The 24600-nt window shown below is 43.0% G+C and overlaps 1 protein-coding gene across 1 annotated transcript; it reads left to right on the plus strand.

Moving 5' to 3' along the window:
- The first annotated feature begins 1275 nt into the window (after positions 1 to 1275).
- On the plus strand, positions 1276 to 23340 carry LOC105395869 (transmembrane protein 145). Its single transcript, XM_048632066.1, has 16 exons — positions 1276 to 1417; positions 3180 to 3329; positions 3732 to 3868; positions 5554 to 5860; positions 6065 to 6271; positions 6520 to 6604; positions 6958 to 7179; positions 17414 to 17586; positions 18138 to 18269; positions 18797 to 18884; positions 19747 to 19820; positions 20067 to 20141; positions 20837 to 20928; positions 21365 to 21747; positions 22211 to 22357; positions 22711 to 23340. Exons 1-16 carry the CDS (start codon positions 1310 to 1312, stop codon positions 22878 to 22880), a joined length of 2550 nt encoding a protein of 849 aa, XP_048488023.1. The 5' UTR covers positions 1276 to 1309; the 3' UTR covers positions 22881 to 23340.
- Positions 23341 to 24600: the final 1260 nt, after the last annotated feature.

The following is a 24600-nucleotide window of genomic DNA, read 5'->3' on the forward strand; positions in this document are numbered from 1 at the left end:
ACAGTCAGTGACTTTATTTTGTTATCAAATATCTAGCCCTAGATTTTCGCTTCTTCGCCATCATCTCAACGCTCAACATATCTCGAGTGCTACATACAATATTTCACTTAATTTTCGAGATATATCGTGTGAGCGAAAATTGCCTCCTACAATTGCTTGTTATACAGGGTGTTTCAACTGCTTTTAACAGTGAATACGTTTGGAAATGGCTTGCACGTGCTGCGTCTACTACAAATACATTTTCGAACGAAAACATTAAATCCGTTGCTATGGCGACGAATAATTCACAACAAACGAATTAACTCAAAACATAAGAAAGGCTAATATTTTACAGAGGTTTAAAATAAAGTTAAATAATTAAAATACGCAAAATGGTTACACTTAATTTATAACATACTTGCGTGTGTTTTAGTTAAATGATATTTTTTGTTGAATAAATATAATAATGTGATTGATGTTTTAGAGCGCGCAAATTCAATAATTTTAGTACTTTACACTACTTATAAGCCACTATGGGTGAGTATTAATTTTCCTAGTTTACATTATTTACTTATTTAAGTGCCATCTACAGTAAAAAATATTGAATTATCAAATAAATAAGTAATTACTAGGTACGTCCATATGTAAAGCAAGTGTTTTCTAAAATTTTGCCATATTAGACTTTGAAGTGATAAAGGTACTTTTGTCACGAAAATCCCATGGGAAATCCAAAGCTTGCAGGTAAAATTTAGTTAAAATCATTTATCTATGGCCTAAATCTAATAAGTAAGACGCAACTTATACTTTCAGATTTATACTAATACCCTTGACTCGGTCAAGATATACTAGGTACCTACTATGTATGTAGGTACTAACTACATCCGTACCTCGTTAACCTGGAATAGTTGACATACTCTTGGAATAAGTAGAATTCTGTCGGCCTTAACAACACTTTTGTACCTAATGCAAGGTTTTTATTATATTTTGTAGTACAATTTATAATGTTGCCTTGGTGAAAATGCGACAATATGTGCCTAGGTCGTACATAATTATAATAACTTATTTAAAAACTGCTACTATAACACACCATATTATAGTAGCAGTTTTAAGATAGTCAGAGTATAGTAGCAATATAATATAACATTATATTGCTACTATACTCTGACTATCAAAATGAGATAGATGTCATTTAACATCTAACCTAACCTAACCTAACACATTTTATGTACCTAGGTACCCATGAATGTAACATCCGCATTTATAAATGTTCCATTTGCAGTGAAAAGCAGTATAACATCATAGCATCTACAAAGTTGCTAGTTGGATCAATATGGTTCCCTATACGTTACCGGGACGCTGTTTGGTCCTGGTCGTGATCGTATCGTTGCTAGGGACCGGCAATGCCAAGTGGGTGGAAGGACATATTGATACTAAAGAGGTAAGTAAAGTCTGGCTACGCTAACTTTGCAACTAGTAAATAAATAAGATACTTACTTTTTTTGCCAGAAGCTGCCGTTTTTAGCGTTTTTTGAATAAAATTCTAGACATTATGTATTAAAAAAATTAAGGGTACAATTTAAATCATCACCAAAAAAAATAATTGTACGCTAATACATTGCACCAAAAAAAATAATTAAAACCAAATAAATTAAATCAACTCCAAAATCGAAACCCCAAAAAAAAACGTTTACGTTCCAAAATAAATAAACACGCCTCCAAATAATTGCAAGTTTACAATAGAAAATCTTTTTCGTCGCCAAAACGGATAAATCATCACCAAATTATGCTATACTAAAATATAAACATTGACACCAAAACTAAGTGTTTAATTTTTTTTTATATCACCAAATTATCCTACCCAAAAACTATATAAAACATAGTATACAGGTAATCGATTTACCTGTTAATTTTAATATGTAGGCATTTACGGCTTTAAGAGTGTGCGGCATGAATTTTGAATTTGCGCGATGCTTGTGGACGCAATGTATTGATGTCTAGTACATCGACCTCAATACATCGCGGCAAATTCACCCCTTCTGGACAAGGTCAAATTTGAGCGGCGCCATTCCCCCGCCCCCGCATACTCATATTTACCATTTACACATTTACCTATCATCATCATGATCATCAGCCAATAATCATCCACTGCTGGACATAGGCCTCTCCCAAGGAGCGCCACAACACTCGGTCCTCGGCCTTCCTCATCCAACCACAACCCGCCTAAGGTCGTCAGTCCAGCGGGCAGGAGGGCGTCCCACGCTGCGTTTGCCTGTTCGAGGTCTCTACTCGAGAACTTGTCTACCCCAACAGTTATCGGTTCTTCGGCAGATATGACCAGCCCACTGCCATTTCAGCTTTCATATTTTGACAGCTATGTCAATAACCTTAGTCCTCTGACAGATAACCTCATTTCTGATACGATCCATCAGAGAAACCCCAAGCACCAAGCACTTAACTATAATAAATTGTATTTCAATTCCTTATTTCTATAGAATTTTTGTACATGGCAAAATTCAAACCCTCGGCCACACGAATGGGAGTCGAGATGGCGTAACGGATAGATTTTACTAGGCACATACTAATGATTTAATTAATTCATAAAGCAATTTAAAAAGTGTCTTTGTTTTGGGATAAGCTATTTATTATTTGGTATAAACTTAATTTTTAATATTTACTACGTAATATTTTTTACGTTCGAAAGGATTATTAAAATGATACTGATAAAAGAATATATTGGTTACATCTATATAGCGATGATATACTTTATTTGGTTTGAAATAAATTTTAATGGTGTCAATATAGTTTTACAGTATGCAGTAAAAAATAATTTGGTTCATTTCAAAAATATTTTGGGAAGCATGATTTGGTGATGATTTATCCGTTTTGGCGGAGATTTCGAATTTATTGGCGGCAGTATCATATAATTTCTGGTGGAGGTTTAAATACAAGCCAAAAATTAATTAGCATGACGAACAAAGTACCTTACATATAGCAGAAACAATGCTACAACCAAATATTCTTTATCTTTATATCTGCCCTGGGTATCAGTAAGTTATCTAGCAGTCAGGGTCACTAACCACTACTACCCTCAACAATATTAGTCTATGACTACCCTGACGCACTACACCATTCGATCGTCACTTTGTATAATATGCCTGTTCTAACCACCCACACTAAATATCCCCATCTCTCTGTTACAGCGGTGGGCGTTTCTATCGCGCTTCTGCTTCCTCTCGCTGGAGGGCCAGTTCGAATACCAGATAGAGTTCGACAAGGACATGGGAACCCCCAACTTGCTGTTGTACTACGACGATGACAGCCAATGGCCGGCTGTGTATCATAGTAGCAAGGTAATGGAGAGATTTGTTTGTAATAGCGATGGATGTAAACAGTGATGTTATGAATTTGATGTGTCTATGGTTGTGGCCAGGATGGTTCTTGACTTTACTTTAAAAGTAGGTATATCCAGCCACGCCCTTAAAAGCACACCTAGCGGTATTTTATTGACTTAAGGCTTATCTAAACTTATTAACTAGGTAATAGGTGGTAGATAATTAATTTTTTATTCCATTCCACCAGGCCATAATATGGTATTCCTAAATTAATGAAAAGGAAGACATACCACATAAGTGTCATAAATTACAAGAATAAATATAGTAATCGTTGACCTAATAATGTAACAAAGTTATTTCATGAAATGCTACAAAACTTTTTCATTTTTATCATGTCACATATTACACTCGTTTCCCCAGACTTGCAAAGAGCGTGAAGCTGTGTTGAACAAAGCCGGTCAGAACCAGGTGATCAAGCTGTCGCACTGGTATCCGGACACGGAGTTCTCTGGATGCGTCATCACGAAGGAGAACAAGGAACTGCCGGCTTCTAAAAGGTAAAAAAAATACTTTATTGACACTAAATTTTTAATTAAATTTGTAACAAGATTAAGGGTCTGTTTCACAATGTCTGGTTAGTGGCTACCTGACGGATAAAATACATGCTGTCACTCTCTGTTATTATTTTTTAGACAGTGACAGCATGTATTTTATCCGACAGGTAGCGACTAACCAGACATTGTGAAACAGGGGCTAATAGTAAAATATTAGGTCCTTACATATGAAATTGGCGTTTTCTATAGGAGGAACATAAAGTCGTTTTTTTTTAAATGAAATATATAAAATTAATCAAAGTATGTACCATTGCTATGTATGCACTTTTTCCATCTCATAGGTAGTTCATTGATCCCCTTACTAAAAAAACCATTCGGGCGGGAATCAATAAAATCTTTGAAGGTGGTTTGGACTGCCCCATCGGAGTTGAATTTTTTTCCTTGCAAGTAGTTATCCAAATTGCGAAAAAAATGGTAATCTGTTGGAGCAAGGTCCGGAGAGTACGGTGGATGTCCAAGACATTCTAATTGAAGCTCCTCTAATTTGGTAGCCGTCTGTTGTGCAGTGTGTGGTCTAGCGTTGTCCTGAAGCAGCAGTGGCCTAGAGCGATTGACCAGCCTCGGTTGTTTAGCAGCTAGCTTTTCCATCATGGTTTGCAGTTGCTGACAATAGATATCTGCCGTAATCGTCTGGCCAGATTTAAGAAAGCTGTAGTGAACGACACCGGCACTAGTCCACCAAACACTTACAAGCAACTTTTTTTTAGTAAATTTTCGCTTAGGGCAGGATTTGGCTGGTTCGCCAGGGTTCAGCCATTGCGATGAGCGCTTCCGATTATCGTAGAGGATCCACTTTTCATCATAGGTAATGATTCGATTTAAAATTCCTCCATTATTGTGCCGGTTGAGTAACGTAACGCAGCAGTCGACGCGCGTTTGTCGGTTTGCTTCACTCAATTCATGAGGTACCCACCTTTCAAGCTTTTTCACCTTCCCAATTTGCTTCAAGTGGATTAGAATAGTTTTATCACTAACACCGGAGTCTGCAGCTAACTCGGACGTGGTTTGCGATGGATCCGCTTCCACAATAGCCTTCAATTCTTCATTATCAACTTTGGTCTCCGGCCGTCCACGAGGCTTGTTCTGCAGGTCGAAATTTCCAGAACGAAAACGTTGGAACCAAAAACGCACTGTGTTTTCTTTTGCGACACCGTCACCATACACATCATTAATCCTTCGAGCCGTTTCTGCAGCACTGGTGCCACGATGGAACTCATACTCTTAAATAACGCGATATTTCAAGTTTTCCATTTTGTAAACAGAGTGACACAAAGAAAAAAACAAAAGAAGAAAAAACAAATAAATTAGGGGGTTTGAAACACAAATGCATGAGTAAATAGCTGTATGAATTTGAATTTGGAATTCCTAACCATAAAGGTAATATTTGAGATCACAGTGGCCAGTACGACGATATTAGGTCCTTACATATGAAAACGCCAATTTCATATGTAAGGACCTAATATTTAATTTCTTATGTCAATTTTACATGGGTTACACACACATTTAATTTGGATTTACCTACTAATTTAATCTAATATGTTGTATTACCTACCTATGTAATTACAGTAGATTTTGCTGATTATAAATTGATGCTCAAATCTAAACTACTTAAATTTTCTTCATTTCAGCACAACAACTATTCAACCTCTTCCAAAAGTCCCAATACCACCGTCAGACGAAAACAACACCGGCGAAACACCGATCCCTTCGCCAGAACCTTCATACTACGAGCAGTTTCTCAAAACTACCACGGTCAAACCAAAATCTACTATTGTCGATACAAATTCTACCACATGGTATGAAGTTGTACCAACAGATGAATTCGAGACGACGACTATAGAGGATGAGCTGTGGGAAAGTGTAGGAGGGAATGGTAGTCAATTTGAGAACTTGAAAGATGTTGAATTAATGTTTTCTAACAAGGATTCGTCTGGGGTATGTATTTTTTGTTTTACACTTATTACATTAATTACTCTTTCGACGTCCTAAGTTTTACTGTAAAGCCATAGTTACTGGGAAATTTTTGATCGTGCATATATTTTTTTAAGAATGTTCTCTAATTGTTTATATTTTAAATATTTATTGTCTCAATTACTTGAAATAATTTAATTTTTTACCTTCTTTCCCTCCACTTTCCAGCACAAGATCAAGCGCTCGACGTCCGAACTCTACGAGCGCTTAAAGCGCCGTCGAATCCACGGCGAGACGAACGCTGCGTATAGCAACTCTGGCAATACTGGCAACACTCGAGAGAAATTAATAGTATCGTGTCACAACTCTAGGAGGTTTCGCAGCGCTAGAGAGCGGTGGTGGTTCATAGCTATCAGTAATTGTGACAGCCCTAAGGTAAGTTTAGATGATACAGTTCACGCCATATATGATCGCCATATAGGTATGATACCTGTAAGTTAGTTAGGTCCTTATTCTCCCGTAAGACATCAGTGGTGGCGCGGTCCTAGTGGTGGAGTGACGAAGACACACGATAGTGTTGTACCGTTCTTTGAAAGATAACTATTGCATGAATAGCTGTTGATGGTGGAAATTTTACAAGTTAAGAAACGGATGTTTTTTTATTCTTTTTCTTATGTTTTCAGGGCTTGGACGTGAGGTACAAATTCCTAATGACAAACGGACCGGAAGGAGATTTCTGGCATTACCATTTCTCTGCGGATGAGTTTTGTAAGTAAATAAATGATTTTTGTTAGGCTTTATCTTAATTTAGATATCAAATATGTAAGAGATCATATAAATTGACATACTGCTGGTAACCAGAGCTTTGGTTTATTGTTTTTCTTGTATATTTAGAGAGAGATTAGTGCCAACTTATTAGTGACATTAGTCCACTGCAAAACGATCCATTATTTTCTCACACTTACCTCCTGAAGTAATACCGAGTAAAATACTGAAGACAGGGCATTTATTATACTTATTTATACTGCTGTATTTATAGAGAACGTTGATAACGAGCCCGTGAAGCGACAGCTGCTTACATATAACTTCCTTGTATACAAACCTATTACTTTCCTCCACAGACGTCCTGCCCGTCCTTCTCGCCTACACCTTAGCCTACGTCATAGTAATGGTGGCCGTCATAATGTGTAGCGTCGAGCTCAAGTCACGTCATCTCCTACACTCTACTTACAAGCTGTTCCTGTTCTCCGCCGCGGCGCAGCACTGCGGGCTGACGCTGCAGGCGCTGCAGTATGTCAGCGCAGCTGTCAATGGGTACCAACGAGGCGCTAACAACTACATGGGTACGTTGTACGTGTGTAGTGTGCAGCATATAGTATGTAGCGTGGGACACCCTCTTCCTCATATGCTCCGCATATAGTATGTAGCGTGGGACACTAGTGTGTCGTGATGGTGTGGCTCATCATGTGTAGCTATGAACTCTTGTCGCGTCATCTCCTACACTCTACTTACAAGCTGTTCCTGTTCTCCGCCGCGGCGCAGCACTGCGGGCTGACGCTGCAGGCGCTGCAGTATGTCAGCGCAGCTGTCAATGGGTACCAACGAGGCGCTAACAACTACATGGGTACGTTGTACGTGTGTAGTGTGCAGCATATAGTATGTAGCGTGGGACACCCTCTTCCTCATATGCTCCGCATATAGTATGTAGCGTGGGACACTAGTGTGTCGTGATGGTGTGGCTCATCATGTGTAGCTATGAACTCTTGTCGCGTCAGCGGCTGCACTCCACGTACAAGCTGTTCCTGTTCTCCGCCGCGGCGCAGCACTGCGGGCTGACGCTGCAGGCGCTGCAGTATGTCAGCGCAGCTGTCAATGGGTACCAACGAGGCGCTAACAACTACATGGGTACGTTGTACGTGTGTAGTGTGCAGCATATAGTATGTAGCGTGGGACACCCTCTTCCTCATATGCTCCGCATATAGTATGTAGCGTGGGACACTAGTGTGTCGTGATGGTGTGGCTCATCATGTGTAGCTATGAACTCTTGTCGCGTCAGCGGCTGCACTCCACGTACAAGCTGTTCCTGTTCTCCGCCGCGGCGCAGCACTGCGGGCTGACGCTGCAGGCGCTGCAGTATGTCAGCGCAGCTGTCAATGGGTACCAACGAGGCGCTAACAACTACATGGGTACGTTGTACGTGTGTAGTGTGCAGCATATAGTATGTAGCGTGGGACACCCTCTTCCTCATATGCTCCGCATATAGTATGTAGCGTGGGACACTAGTGTGTCGTGATGGTGTGGCTCATCATGTGTAGCTATGAACTCTTGTCGCGTCAGCGGCTGCACTCCACGTACAAGCTGTTCCTGTTCTCCGCCGCGGCGCAGCACTGCGGGCTGACGCTGCAGGCGCTGCAGTATGTCAGCGCAGCTGTCAATGGGTACCAACGAGGCGCTAACAACTACATGGGTACGTTGTACGTGTGTAGTGTGCAGCATATAGTATGTAGCGTGGGACACCCTCTTCCTCATATGCTCCGCATATAGTATGTAGCGTGGGACACTAGTGTGTCGTGATGGTGTGGCTCATCATGTGTAGCTATGAACTCTTGTCGCGTCAGCGGCTGCACTCCACGTACAAGCTGTTCCTGTTCTCCGCCGCGGCGCAGCACTGCGGGCTGACGCTGCAGGCGCTGCAGTATGTCAGCGCAGCTGTCAATGGGTACCAACGAGGCGCTAACAACTACATGGGTACGTTGTACGTGTGTAGTGTGCAGCATATAGTATGTAGCGTGGGACACCCTCGCACTCATATGTGTAGCATATAGTATGTAGCGTGGGACACCCTCTTCCTCATATGCTCCGCATATAGTATGTAGCGTGGGACACCCTCGCACTCATATGCTCCGCATATAGTATGTAGCGTGGGACACTAGTGTGTCGTGATGGTGTGGCTCATCATGTGTAGCTATGAACTCTTGTCGCGTCAGCGGCTGCACTCCACGTACAAGCTGTTCCTGTTCTCCGCCGCGGCGCAGCACTGCGGGCTGACGCTGCAGGCGCTGCAGTATGTCAGCGCAGCTGTCAATGGGTACCAACGAGGCGCTAACAACTACATGGGTACGTTGTACGTGTGTAGTGTGCAGCATATAGTATGTAGCGTGGGACACCCTCGCACTCATATGTGTAGCATATAGTATGTAGCGTGGGACACCCTCTTCCTCATATGCTCCGCATATAGTATGTAGCGTGGGACACTAGTGTGTCGTGATGGTGTGGCTCATCATGTGTAGCTATGAACTCTTGTCGCGTCAGCGGCTGCACTCCACGTACAAGCTGTTCCTGTTCTCCGCCGCGGCGCAGCACTGCGGGCTGACGCTGCAGGCGCTGCAGTATGTCAGCGCAGCTGTCAATGGGTACCAACGAGGCGCTAACAACTACATGGGTACGTTGTACGTGTGTAGTGTGCAGCATATAGTATGTAGCGTGGGACACCCTCGCACTCATATGCTCCGCATATAGTATGTAGCGTGGGACACCCTCGCACTCATATGCTCCGCATATAGTATGTAGCGTGGGACACTAGTGTGTCGTGATGGTGTGGCTCATCATGTGTAGCTATGAACTCTTGTCGCGTCAGCGGCTGCACTCCACGTACAAGCTGTTCCTGTTCTCCGCCGCGGCGCAGCACTGCGGGCTGACGCTGCAGGCGCTGCAGTATGTCAGCGCAGCTGTCAATGGGTACCAACGAGGCGCTAACAACTACATGGGTACGTTGTACGTGTGTAGTGTGCAGCATATAGTATGTAGCGTGGGACACCCTCTTCCTCATATGCTCCGCATATAGTATGTAGCGTGGGACACCCTCTTCCTCATATGCTCCGCATATAGTATGTAGCGTGGGACACCCTCTTCCTCATATGCTCCGCATATAGTATGTAGCGTGGGACACCCTCGCACTCATATGCTCCGCATATAGTATGTAGCGTGGGACACTAGTGTGTCGTGATGGTGTGGCTCATCATGTGTAGCTATGAACTCTTGTCGCGTCAGCGGCTGCACTCCACGTACAAGCTGTTCCTGTTCTCCGCCGCGGCGCAGCACTGCGGGCTGACGCTGCAGGCGCTGCAGTATGTCAGCGCAGCTGTCAATGGGTACCAACGAGGCGCTAACAACTACATGTGTACGTTGTACGTGTGTAGTGTGCAGCATATAGTATGTAGCGTGGGACACTCTCTTCCTCATATGCTCCGCATATAGTATGTAGCGTGGGACACCCTCGCACTCATATGCTCCGCATATAGTATGTAGCGTGGGACACCCTCTTCCTCATATGCTCCGCATATAGTATGTAGCGTGGGACACTAGTGTGTCGTGATGGTGTGGCTCATCATGTGTAGCTATGAACTCTTGTCGCGTCAGCGGCTGCACTCCACGTACAAGCTGTTCCTGTTCTCCGCCGCGGCGCAGCACTGCGGGCTGACGCTGCAGGCGCTGCAGTATGTCAGCGCAGCTGTCAATGGGTACCAACGAGGCGCTAACAACTACATGGGTACGTTGTACGTGTGTAGTGTGCAGCATATAGTATGTAGCGTGGGACACCCTCGCACTCATATGCTCCGCATATAGTATGTAGCGTGGGACACCCTCTTCCTCATATGCTCCGCATATAGTATGTAGCGTGGGACACTAGTGTGTCGTGATGGTGTGGCTCATCATGTGTAGCTATGAACTCTTGTCGCGTCAGCGGCTGCACTCCACGTACAAGCTGTTCCTGTTCTCCGCCGCGGCGCAGCACTGCGGGCTGACGCTGCAGGCGCTGCAGTATGTCAGCGCAGCTGTCAATGGGTACCAACGAGGCGCTAACAACTACATGGGTACGTTGTACGTGTGTAGTGTGCAGCATATAGTATGTAGCGTGGGACACCCTCGCACTCATATGTGTAGCATATAGTATGTAGCGTGGGACACCCTCTTCCTCATATGCTCCGCATATAGTATGTAGCGTGGGACACTAGTGTGTCGTGATGGTGTGGCTCATCATGTGTAGCTATGAACTCTTGTCGCGTCAGCGGCTGCACTCCACGTACAAGCTGTTCCTGTTCTCCGCCGCGGCGCAGCACTGCGGGCTGACGCTGCAGGCGCTGCAGTATGTCAGCGCAGCTGTCAATGGGTACCAACGAGGCGCTAACAACTACATGGGTACGTTGTACGTGTGTAGTGTGCAGCATATAGTATGTAGCGTGGGACACCCTCGCACTCATATGTGTAGCATATAGTATGTAGCGTGGGACACCCTCTTCCTCATATGCTCCGCATATAGTATGTAGCGTGGGACACTAGTGTGTCGTGATGGTGTGGCTCATCATGTGTAGCTATGAACTCTTGTCGCGTCAGCGGCTGCACTCCACGTACAAGCTGTTCCTGTTCTCCGCCGCGGCGCAGCACTGCGGGCTGACGCTGCAGGCGCTGCAGTATGTCAGCGCAGCTGTCAATGGGTACCAACGAGGCGCTAACAACTACATGGGTACGTTGTACGTGTGTAGTGTGCAGCATATAGTATGTAGCGTGGGACACCCTCGCACTCATATGCTCCGCATATAGTATGTAGCGTGGGACACCCTCTTCCTCATATGCTCCGCATATAGTATGTAGCGTGGGACACCCTCTTCCTCATATGCTCCGCATATAGTATGTAGCGTGGGACACCCTCTTCCTCATATGCTCCGCATATAGTATGTAGCGTGGGACACCCTCTTCCTCATATGCTCCGCATATAGTATGTAGCGTGGGACACCCTCTTCCTCATATGCTCCGCATATAGTATGTAGCGTGGGACACCCTCTTCCTCATATGCTCCGCATATAGTATGTAGCGTGGGACACTAGTGTGTCGTGATGGTGTGGCTCATCATGTGTAGCTATGAACTCTTGTCGCGTCAGCGGCTGCACTCCACGTACAAGCTGTTCCTGTTCTCCGCCGCGGCGCAGCACTGCGGGCTGACGCTGCAGGCGCTGCAGTATGTCAGCGCAGCTGTCAATGGGTACCAACGAGGCGCTAACAACTACATGTGTACGTTGTACGTGTGTAGTGTGCAGCATATAGTATGTAGCGTGGGACACTCTCTTCCTCATATGCTCCGCATATAGTATGTAGCGTGGGACACCCTCGCACTCATATGCTCCGCATATAGTATGTAGCGTGGGACACCCTCTTCCTCATATGCTCCGCATATAGTATGTAGCGTGGGACACTAGTGTGTCGTGATGGTGTGGCTCATCATGTGTAGCTATGAACTCTTGTCGCGTCAGCGGCTGCACTCCACGTACAAGCTGTTCCTGTTCTCCGCCGCGGCGCAGCACTGCGGGCTGACGCTGCAGGCGCTGCAGTATGTCAGCGCAGCTGTCAATGGGTACCAACGAGGCGCTAACAACTACATGGGTACGTTGTACGTGTGTAGTGTGCAGCATATAGTATGTAGCGTGGGACACCCTCGCACTCATATGCTCCGCATATAGTATGTAGCGTGGGACACCCTCTTCCTCATATGCTCCGCATATAGTATGTAGCGTGGGACACTAGTGTGTCGTGATGGTGTGGCTCATCATGTGTAGCTATGAACTCTTGTCGCGTCAGCGGCTGCACTCCACGTACAAGCTGTTCCTGTTCTCCGCCGCGGCGCAGCACTGCGGGCTGACGCTGCAGGCGCTGCAGTATGTCAGCGCAGCTGTCAATGGGTACCAACGAGGCGCTAACAACTACATGGGTACGTTGTACGTGTGTAGTGTGCAGCATATAGTATGTAGCGTGGGACACCCTCGCACTCATATGCTCCGCATATAGTATGTAGCGTGGGACACCCTCTTCCTCATATGCTCCGCATATAGTATGTAGCGTGGGACACTAGTGTGTCGTGATGGTGTGGCTCATCATGTGTAGCTATGAACTCTTGTCGCGTCAGCGGCTGCACTCCACGTACAAGCTGTTCCTGTTCTCCGCCGCGGCGCAGCACTGCGGGCTGACGCTGCAGGCGCTGCAGTATGTCAGCGCAGCTGTCAATGGGTACCAACGAGGCGCTAACAACTACATGGGTACGTTGTACGTGTGTAGTGTGCAGCATATAGTATGTAGCGTGGGACACCCTCGCACTCATATGTGTAGCATATAGTATGTAGCGTGGGACACCCTCTTCCTCATATGCTCCGCATATAGTATGTAGCGTGGGACACTAGTGTGTCGTGATGGTGTGGCTCATCATGTGTAGCTATGAACTCTTGTCGCGTCAGCGGCTGCACTCCACGTACAAGCTGTTCCTGTTCTCCGCCGCGGCGCAGCACTGCGGGCTGACGCTGCAGGCGCTGCAGTATGTCAGCGCAGCTGTCAATGGGTACCAACGAGGCGCTAACAACTACATGGGTACGTTGTACGTGTGTAGTGTGCAGCATATAGTATGTAGCGTGGGACACCCTCGCACTCATATGCTCCGCATATAGTATGTAGCGTGGGACACCTTCGCACTCATATGCTCCGCATATAGTATGTAGCGTGGGACACCCTCGCACTCATATGCTCCGCATATAGTATGTAGCGTGGGACATCCTCTTCCTCATATGCTCCGCATATAGTATGTAGCGTGGGACACCCTCTTCCTCATATGCTCCGCATATAGTATGTAGCGTGGGACACCCTCTTCCTCATAAGCTCCGCATATAGTATGTAGCGTGGGACACCCTCTTCCTCATATGCTCCGCATATAGTATGTAGCGTGGGACACCCTCTTCCTCATATGCTCCGCATATAGTATGTAGCGTGGGACACCCTCGCACTCATATGCTCCGCATATAGTATGTAGCGTGGGACACTAGTGTGTCGTGATGGTGTGGCTCATCATGTGTAGCTATGAACTCTTGTCGCGTCAGCGGCTGCACTCCACGTACAAGCTGTTCCTGTTCTCCGCCGCGGCGCAGCACTGCGGGCTGACGCTGCAGGCGCTGCAGTATGTCAGCGCAGCTGTCAATGGGTACCAACGAGGCGCTAACAACTACATGGGTACGTTGTACGTGTGTAGTGTGCAGCATATAGTATGTTTAGCATGGGGAATCTTATTAAGTCGTCTGTAAAACATCTTTCTAAATGAAATAGCCATCAATATTATTATTTGTATTACTACTATTTGTTAATTACACGAATCTTTACTGAAATTCTTAAGTTTTTTGATTTTTTAAATACTATTTTTATTTTTAAGTTAAGTACAAATTTTTAAGTTCTCAAAAATGTGTTTTAGATGTTTAATTTTATGTTTTCAAGTTTCTCAGCTTACATTTTTGTTTTTAAGGGCGTCTTGCACAACCAAGTTAAATAAAATTAAATAGTTTGTCTCTTGCTCTGACAGTATAATGTCAGAGCAAGAGGTCATAGATTTAATTTTATTTAACTTTGTTGTGCAAGACGCCCTAAGTATGGTGTCAATAAGGGTCAAAATCAGAGAGGTGAGCATTATGCTTCCGATAAAGTTTTTCCTCATTTTATTACATGATATTACTAAAATACTTATTTCAAAATAAAGGTTCTGTGCATATAATTACAGCACACTCAGCATATTTATTTCGCTATGGTAAGTTTTATTTGATTTTAAACAAAAAAGGTCTAAATCGTCATTCCGGGAATGCGTCCTTATACCATGTTTCAAAGTTCAAACAAGTATTTTTTTTTTAAACTACCACTTAAAACTGTCATATTTTAATATTAGCTTTTAGTATAATTAAATTAAGAATATACGTATAAATTACATTATTACAAGTAAAACTTCTTCATATTTTGGCTATTCCAATGCTGTCCGTCGTTTATCAAATCATTCCGTGAACGTGGTGGATATCGGTCAATGTAAATAAAACAACACACGCCAGGTGGCGTTAGCGAGCAGCAGTGTTAAGTTCACAATTCAATGCAAAAGGCGTGTGTTATGTTTTCGAAAAAAAATTATTAGATTTTGTTGGTAAGTACCTTTTAATTTCAAATGTGTGAAGCGTACTTTAATTCCCTGTCACTACGGGAACGCTCTTTAGTAAGTAGTTTTTCGAAAAATTGCGTACTTTTAGCAAAATTATTATAAATATTGTTGCTCACTTGTTCATAATCTCTAAAACCAATATTTAACATGGCGGCGTCAAGCGAGACATGAAAATATTTAACGAATAATCATTTCGGGAACGGTCATTTCGGGAACGTTCTGGTATATGACAGATGTTCCCGAAATGACGCCTACGTTCCTGAAATGCCATTTTTTTGGGCAAAATTATGCTTTAATGCTTATAAAACCATAAACATGCAAAATTTTGGTTTTAGGTATCCATTTAGTACGAGTAAGATGAAGAACGATGAAAATGAAGAGAAAAGGAAGTCAAAAAAGGCGTCCGAATAAACCTTAGTGTTGGTAGCTCAGTCGGGTAAGCGCCCGCTTCTCACGCAAGAGATGCGGGTTCAAATCTCGGCACTGACATGTACCAATGAGTTATTTTAACTTAAGTACAATGTATACCATCGCTCTTACGTTGAAGGAAGACATCGTGAGGAAACCTGCATATCTAGATTTAGCACATCTAGATATGTGAACCAGCCGCAGTGGACCAGCGTGGTGGGAAATGGTCCAAGCTTAGGAAAGCAGTTTAGACCTTGGGGATATGCGCAAAGGTTCCACTCGAGAAAGCCAGGTGCAGGTACTTGCACCCCCACAGAGAATAGAATAAAACCTTAGCGTTTGTGGACTATCAGAAGGCCTTTGATTCGATCGAGACAACAAGGCCTTACAACGGTGTCACATTGACTACGGGTATATCGAAGTGTTAAAGTGATTGTATAGAAACGCCACCATGTCAGTTTGAGTACAGGACCAGACTACGGAAGCAATTCCATTGCAGAGAGGTGTGAGACAAGGAGATGTTATAAGTATCTCCGAAGCTCTTCACTAATGCGATGGAAGATGTCTTCAAGCTCCTAGACTTGGAAGAACTCGGCAATCAACGGCGAATACATCTCTCACCTTCGGTTTGCCGACCATATCGTGGATATGGCAGAATCGGTGGAAGACCTAAGCAAAATGCTGACCTCAATCGGGTTTCCCAACAGGTAGGCCTCAAGATGGATATGGACAAGTTAAAAGTCATGGCCAATTCTCAGGTAGCGCCCACCTCAATATCTATAGGGAACTCGATTCTTGAAGTGGTGGAAAATTACGTCTACCTTGGACAAACAGTCCAACTAGGAAGATCCAACTTCGGGAAAGAGGTCACTCGGCGAATCCAACTTGGCTGGGCAGCGTTTGGGAAGTTACGAAGAGTCTTCACGTCCGAAATTCCCCAGTGCCTCAAGACGAAAGTCTTCGAACAGTGCGTGTTGCCAGTGATGACCTACGGTGCCGAGACGTGGTCTCTAACTTTAGGCCTCTTGAATAGGCTCGGAGTCACTCAGCGAGCTATGGAAAGGGCTATGCTCGGCGTGTCTCTACGTGATCGAATCAGAAATGAAGAGATCCGTAAAAGAACCAAGGTAACCGACATAGCTTATCGAGTCAGTAAGCTGAAATGGCAGTGGGCCGGACACATTGCTCGAAGAACTGATGGTCGGTGGAGCAGAAGAGTTCTCGAGTGGAGACCACGTACCGGCAAGCGCAGCGTTGGGCGGCCCCCCCAGGATATGAACGGTCGATATAGTCAAGTCCGCGGAGAAGCACTGGATGCGGGCCGCCTCCGATCGGACAAGGTGGAAATCATTAGGGGAGGCCTATGTTCAGCCATGCACGTCCTATGGCTGAGATGATGATGATGATGATTATATTATTTTCATACACCAAATGTACCAAAAATCTAGCTTTGCGTTCATTTAGGGAAGGTCAACGTCATTTAGGGAACTTCGTTGTCATTTTGGGAACACCCCCATCATTTTCGGGAACATCACAAAAACGGCAAATAAGTCACTATTATGTAATGCTATAATTAAATCTTGCATATACAGCATTAAATTACCTTGAAACCTTTGTATTTATATTATTAATATATAACGTAGTGCAAAAATGTATACAATAAATTGAAATTATGGAACGAAATTTGCACAAATTGGAAATTTATGGAGAGTAATTTGAAAAATAAGTGTTTTCATTATGAAAAAAATCAAAATAATAATATTTTCTGATTTAGGAAAATACAAAAAAAAATACAAAAAAAGGTTAATTACAACTTCTTGAAGGGGATTCTTAAACGTGTTCGTTATATTATTATTTAAAAAATAATTAAAAGTGTTCCCGAAATGACTCTTGACCCTGTCATTATTCTTATTAACAGGTATAATTTCTAAAATATACAATTTTGTGCGTGCCTCATCACAGGCTATGCTCATGACAAATGGCACAACAGACTCCACTTGTTAGTTTTCTTCAAAATAAAACTTAATTTCTCAGATATTTGAAAACCTAAAATGCTCACCTCTCTGATTTTGACCCATAAAGACTTTTTAATTATTATGGTTACCCTCAATAATGGAGGTAGCGAGCCAATAGTTAATAACAACCTTTTTGTTTTTTTTCAGGGCAATTCCTATGCGGTATCTCAGAGATGTCCTTTCTCCTAGTGCTAGTACTAATGGCGAAGGGCTATTCCATAACTAGAGCACGACTGAAGCTGTCGTTTAGCGTGAGGTTGACCATATTCATGTGTATTTACTGCTGTATGTACCTGGCTCTGCTGTTCTATCAAGCTAAGGTAAGAGGGGTAAATATCTATTTCGGTCACTTTAAACTGGACTGTACTTTTATAATGGCACCTTTCCTTGCTTTTATTAAAATTGTGAATGGCACCTGTATCTGTATCTATAGCCTACCTAAGGTACCTACAGTCAACAAAAGAGATAAGTATCAACCCCCCAGTGCGAACAGTTTGACCATGGATAAAGACAAATGAGTGTACTTCAAATCACCTGTTATCATAAGCGTTACTTATGCAGTGTGGTGTAGTAAGAAAAAAGTGGGTGACTCAGGGCTCATCCTAAAACATTAAATTACCTAGTTCAATAACTTTTGAAAATTCGCATCCGCCTTTCGGCTTACGCACTTTAGGTACCCTTTATGCAACACCCTGTAGTGGTTAATCACTTCTGCTGACTGCTGCTACAGTTACAAAATCTAGTGTAAGTATTTTCAGCAATTCTTTCGCCATTTCTTCTCCTCTGCGACTATATATAATATATATCAATAAACAATTAATAATAGTAAAATTTTACGTTGAATAATATGTTATTCTATTCTCTATTCAAGGCATTCGACCCGGGCGAGGTTCTCTACCTCTACGAGAGTCCCCCCGGCTACGCATTAATAGCGCTACGAATTTGTGCGTGGTTTGTGTTCGCGTACGCCACCTTCTTCACTGTCAAGAAGTTTCCGCAGAAGGTATGTTTTGTGGACGTGCACATACATATATGCTCAAGACTTTAATCCCCGAAGGGGTAGTCATTTGTACTCACGAGATAAGTCACGAGCCGTATCGCCGTTTTTGAATGAATACAAAGCACTTAGGATGTACACATCTAGAATCTAGATGTGCAGGTTTCCTCACGATGTTTTCCTTCACCGTAAGAGAAAGGTTTAAGTAGTAGACATCAGTAGTTATACCTAGCACAAGGCGCATACGACATGACGTGGCAAAAGTTGTGCTTTGCGCTTGCTCACATCGCGCGGCATCTAGAGCGAACGCGACATGTGAGTGTATTGCGAGCCGTGTTAGGTATGTAGAATAAGATACCCCACTCCAGAAGACGTAAGAATAGGCCAAATCGATAAAGAATGATGAAATGGCTTTTTATTTATTTACAAGTTAATTAACACTTAATTGCACAAAATATAGAAGTACTTACTGAAAACCCCAGATTTAGGTATAAAGTTCAAGTTGGTACCTAATCAAACACGTTATGTTTCAGAACATGTTCTATTGCCCTTTCTTCATCTGCGGAACCCTTTGGTTCCACGCGGGGCCGCTCTTCATACTCACCGCCAACTCTTATATTGGTACGTTTCACCATCATAATCATCATCGCCAGCCAATAATCAACTATGCTAGAAATAGACCTCTCTCAACGACCGCCACAACTCTCTGTCCTCGGCCTTTCCATACAGTCAATAAATAGGTCGCACGAAAGGAGCCACCCTAAGCAATGAGCGACGTCGCACTGACGCGACGCGCTACGAACGACCTACGCCATCATCACTTTATATACTTTAGCCTGTAATGGGAATATGCATATATTTTTTTATAGTCTTATTCCACAGTTTTACATCGCTTTAATATAGTAAAAAAAATTCAACCCCAAAATAAGTTACTTAAGGTATTTTAAATAAAGTTAAAAATTAGCAACCGACACGACCACTGTAAACACCCGTCATGATAGCGCTAAGTGTGAAGTCACACTCTTGTTTCATGGCTTAGAATAATGGTTCTCGCTAGTCGCGCCTACGCTCAGTTCTATGGGCATAGATTATTCTGAGATTGACATATATACTAGCGTTTTACGTCACTTCCGCCCTAAGAAAATTCGTGACGTTTCTAATATTTGAACTTACCGCAGTTTTTTTCTACTTTTCAACAATTAATTACTTGCTGAAAAATGAATTATAATCAAAAATTTTGATGGAGGCATAAATTTTTAAATAACAAAGTTTATTAAAAATAATATTTGACCTTTATTTGAATCAAATGCATATTCCCTATTGTACACTGCTGGACCTGGAGAGACCTACCTCTCTGAAAGAGCGGCAAAACACTCTATCCTCGGCCTACCGCATCCCACCACACCAGCTACATAAACTCCTCGTTCCAGCGATGTGGAGGGCGTCCCACGTTACCTTATTAATGCATCTGTGTTTATTTCAGACAAGTGGGTCCGTGAGAGCGTGGTCACGGCTGTGTTGCTGTTCATTACTTTCTGTGGACACATCATGTTTCTGGTAACTATTACAAATATTTTAAATATTTAGTGAAAATGTTCTGAAAGAGTTCGAAAGCTTAAGTTTCATCATCCGCTGCAGCATCCAGCGTCCACTGCTGGACATACTTGCACCTGAGGCATCATCATAGGCCTCCACAATATTCTACCCTTGGCCTCTGCCTCAAAATGAGGAATCATTCAGCTAACGACTACTTGTCAAAGATGCGATCAGATCTATAAGTATATTTTTTTATTTCCTCTTCAGCTGCTGACGCTACCTGTCTTCGCCAACAAAAACTTTCCATACCACGTGCGGACCACGCAGATTGGAGTCATGGAGGTAACACTAGATTAAATAATAAATTATATTATCCTAACTATCCTAACTAATATTATAAATGCGAAAGTAACTGTGTCTGTCTGTCTGTTACTCCTTCACGCCAAAACTACTGAACGGATTTGAATGAAATTTGGTATACATACGGTAACAAGAACATAGGCTACTTTTTATCCCGGAATTCCCACGGGAAAACTTTTTAAGGCGAAGTGAAGCGCGCGGGAACAGCTAGTTTATAATAAATGGGTAAACCTGTAAAACATAAAACATAAAAAATAAAACATAAAGTTTCATTGTCAATAACTCTAGATACTTACTAAGTTCTTTATCGAGAATGCAGGGAAATTCTAAAATTACTTACTTTGCTTTAAAAACTAAACACAGAATTATTTTATCTGGGAATCATTGCCATAAATTGTATGTACTTACCTAAGTATTTTACAGTGCCACAAACTTATCTGTTCCGGTGACAGCCTCACGTAAATGTGTAATATTTCTTCATTCTATAAGATTTAAAGTTTGCCAGTAGTGGTAATTAGCTCTGGTGGTTTCAATAAACCCATCTAATCTGTATCAATCTATAATTCATTAGTAAATAATGAGATTATAGATATAAATTTAGTTCGCTCTCACCGGAACAGATAAGTTTGTCGCACTGTACTATATGTTTGTATTGTATGTTTTTTTTATTTCCATAGGTGGCCGGCAGTGGTGCTCTGGACAACTTCGGGCACAACCCCTACCAGCCGGGCGCGGGCGCGCCGCAAACTGTCATCATTCCATTGACTAGGTCAGTTGCAACCAGTTGGGGAGGTTTGTAGCGTGGGACGCTTTAGCTCGTCGCCCATAGACGTACGTACAGTCAGCTGCATAAGTAGCTGTACACTTTCGAACCTTGTCAATCTAACAAACCGCCTATCCATTCATTGAAGCATTGACGGTTCGTCAGTTTGACAAGGTACAGAAGTGTATAACAACTTATGCAGCTGACCGTACCTAGCTGGTAGTGACAGGCAGGCATGTTCAGCAGTGTGAGGATATTGGTTGATGTGGAGGTTTCCTTAATGCAAACAAGATGGCGCCACTTTCGGACCTAATTCCTAATACAGCCTGGTTTACTTTTTCAAAACTTAATTATTCTCTCTTCCCTTTTGCTACCAAAATACCTACTTGTTTAGGCAATTTTAAAAGGCCACTTCTAAAAAAGTTTTATAATTTACTTTCAGAAGGACCGAAGAACTTATAGGAAACATGTACAGCCAATACATGGCGCCTACCCCTCTAACCCTCGACGAGCACCGCCTACCCATCGCAACCATCCTACCGCCGCCTACCCTCAACAATATACCTAAGAGAATCGAATCTCTATCCCCGAAAAACCGCTTAGAACAGCAAGACAGCACAGATACCAATACTTCAGAGGATATAAAACCGACTTTGAGTAAGACAGAGACAGAAGATGAAACGAAAGATGTGTTTACTATTGAAGGGCAGATGGATAAGATAAATTCTGAGTTTGTTGGGAAGCTTTCGCCTGAGACTTCGCTTAGTTTAGTGAATGGAGTGCCCAGTCCGCCAGAGGTCGCTAGTCCTACTGGCAGTTTTAGAGGTAAGCTATTTTAACGATAATTTAATTTTAGCCCGCGGTTTTTTATGCGGTTTAGATTCCCGACCCTAACATGTAGGTAGGTAAGTACCTATTTACCTAGTTACCATGAGTTTTTTTGAATTTGGTATTACAAGAGTCTGAGTCTGTCCAACATTTTCATTTTCATTATCTGTGCGCATTAAACACAAGTAAATCGTAAAAGAATCAAGATAAGTCACTGTTTTCGCCACCCTTTAGCACTTTTGCAACTCCTTGTAAACGATTTAAAATAAAACTTTTACCGATATTAATTACAGATTACAGAATAATAACTAACTAAGTGGTCGATATCATTCGATATGTTGTATAAAACAGCATAAACACATTTGTAAAATTGGCAATTAAAAACGATTAAACACTCTGTAGGTCCAGGTAGATCCCAAAACTATAAATAAACCACTAACAAAAGATCATTCCCTCACAGACTCATCGCGCAACCTGCCCCTGCTCCGCTCGCGGCGCGCCGTGCTGGACCCCCTGCCGGCGGGGGAGCCACCACAGTGGTCGCTGGCGCGCGGGCCCAGCGTCGTCGCCATGATGAAGAAGAGGACTGTTGAGGATGATGATCTAGGTATTTATAAGTAATCATAATGTAATGTAAAAAGAGGAAAAATGAAAAAAGAGAAAAAAAAGGAAAAATTTTATTCCAAAAGTCTTTCATTCACCCAAAGGTTGCCTGGTAGAGATCGCTTTAAGTGATAAGGCCTGGAACTTACTTTGTAATCTAATACCTATTTCCGCCAAAGATGTGCTATGCTACGTTATGCTATGGTTGCGTTTGATATCCCCCACTGTGAATAATATGATGTAATGGTCCCCACAGCATACTACTGACGAAAACGGGCTATTTTCATACTCTCGTAATTTCGTAAACAAAACCTAACTAGAACTATATCTGACTTATAAATATAAATCTTCTTCCAGACTCCCCAAGCCACGACTTTCTGCCCGCCGGTAAGAAAGTCCCAGCCGTCCGCAACGGCCTGCCGAGCTCAGGGGAAATATCTACCATACACGAGGGCAGAGTGCCCACCTTCAGCAACACTGTCAGCAAGGCCACTATAGACCTGTTTAGTGTTGGGAGCAGGAGCTAGAAGTTGGTAGCAGAAGGAGAAGTAAGAAGGAGAAGAATTCGGAGTTACTAATTAGATAGATATAGGGTGGCATCATGTGGGGGTCACCACTTAAATATATCGTAAAACTAACAAACGAAATATCCACGATACACGAGGGCCAAGGCCACATTCAGCAATACTGTCAGCAAGGCCACTATAGACTTGTTCAGTGTCGGTAGCAGAAGCTAGAAGTTGGTACCAGAAGAGAAGTAAGAAGAAGTCGGAATTACTTATTAGATATAACTACCTAGGGGTCTTAAAAGACTTTCTAACGACATCGACATACGTCTGGTCGTTATTGGTAGGTGGATCCCATACATTTTTGCCCAATATCCTTTGGTTTTACAACATTTGTAAAATCGTATTCTTTTTACAAATTGGGATACGCTGCACTGTCAAAGGTAGGTAATATGAGAAAAGTAAATGTAAGATGTTATTTTAGTAAACTCATTATTAGATATCACAATCCCTGAGTTTGAGATAAGCCGAGTAGTTTGTAACATAGCTAACTCTAAATGTATTATTTGGCGGCGAACGAGCGGCGAGGGCGAGTGACGTTGCGAAAAGTCGTTATAGCTCGACAACTTCGTGCGCGACCCTCCTTGCGGGGTGAAAGAAGTGGCGGGGGCGAGGTAGCACGACATTTTAGAAGACGAGTACACACGAAGAAAAGTGTGCCCGGATAAATCTCGCGATGACGTGTCACTATTTGTGACGTAATGTAAGAGTAAATTATGTTGATCAATAAAAAGGTTCTAAAAACTAGTTTCATTATTTAGGGTGGATTCGACCAAGCTAGAGTAACTTTTTACTCACGATTAAACTATCAGTTACTCGGGATTAAGCAGATTTTGCATTCTACCAAACCTCGGCCAAACCAAGATTCGGCACACGGTTCTACAGAAAACCCCCGAAATAGTTGTCGGGGAGTGGGCACGAGCTAGCAGTAGTTGGTCCATGATTCGATCAGCCAGGTTGGTATCGCCATTTATCATCACACCCCAGAAATAAAGGCACATATAGGTAGTACACACTCGATTTATTCGGAATTACCGATCTTACAAAATACACGAGGATGCACTTGATACAGTTGGATTAACTTTGATAGCGAAACGTGGTGATCCCTGCGGAAGGTTCACAACCGACTCGTTCAATAATTTAAATCAGATTAACAGTCCATCCCTGCTCAACCGACTACCCACCTTACCTTTTTATTTTTTAATATGCACCGTCCACAGATTCCACCCAACTGCCAACATTTCAAGTGACAATTTGACGTTTCGATTAATCGAATGAATTTAGTAAACCTTAATATAAAGCAAGGTAAACTCAAAATCTTCTTGAACTCCGACATAGTTTTATAATGCGATTTAATCTATTTGCGAAAATGTAGGATTTGTGGTTTTTGACGTTATTTTATTGACGAATCATAGATAATAATAATATGATTATTAAAATTTAAAAGGTAAACATTCCAAGGATTGTGGCAGTTCTGGCCTCAACACTCATCCTAAGACTAATGGTCTCAGGATCAGTGGTCTCATGTGCGTTGAACTCAGATTATGACAGATTTTACAACACATGTGGCCGCCTCGACTGCTCGGCCGAGACTGCCATAATAATGACGTGCAGTGCACGCGTTGTCCTTCCCCGCGACCTCTCCCGCTACCCGCTGTCGTCTTGGGTACCTCGTCCCCTC

This window comes from Plutella xylostella, chromosome 30, assembly GCF_932276165.1.
Source record: "Plutella xylostella chromosome 30, ilPluXylo3.1, whole genome shotgun sequence".
NCBI classification, from domain to species: Eukaryota; Metazoa; Arthropoda; class Insecta; order Lepidoptera; family Plutellidae; genus Plutella; species Plutella xylostella.

What these genes read in the sequence shown, in the direction of transcription:
- LOC105395869 (XM_048632066.1), top strand. Translation starts at nt 1,310, where the DNA reads ATGGTTCCCTATACGTTACCGGGACGCTGTTTGGTCCTGGTCGTGATC. An exon ending in TCAAGAAGTTTCCGCAGAAG is followed by an intron (nt 18,270 to 18,796) that starts GTATGTTTTGTG and finishes GTTATGTTTCAG; the next exon opens with AACATGTTCTATTGCCCTTT. An exon ending in TCCTACTGGCAGTTTTAGAG is followed by an intron (nt 21,748 to 22,210) that starts GTAAGCTATTTT and finishes ATTCCCTCACAG; the next exon opens with ACTCATCGCGCAACCTGCCC.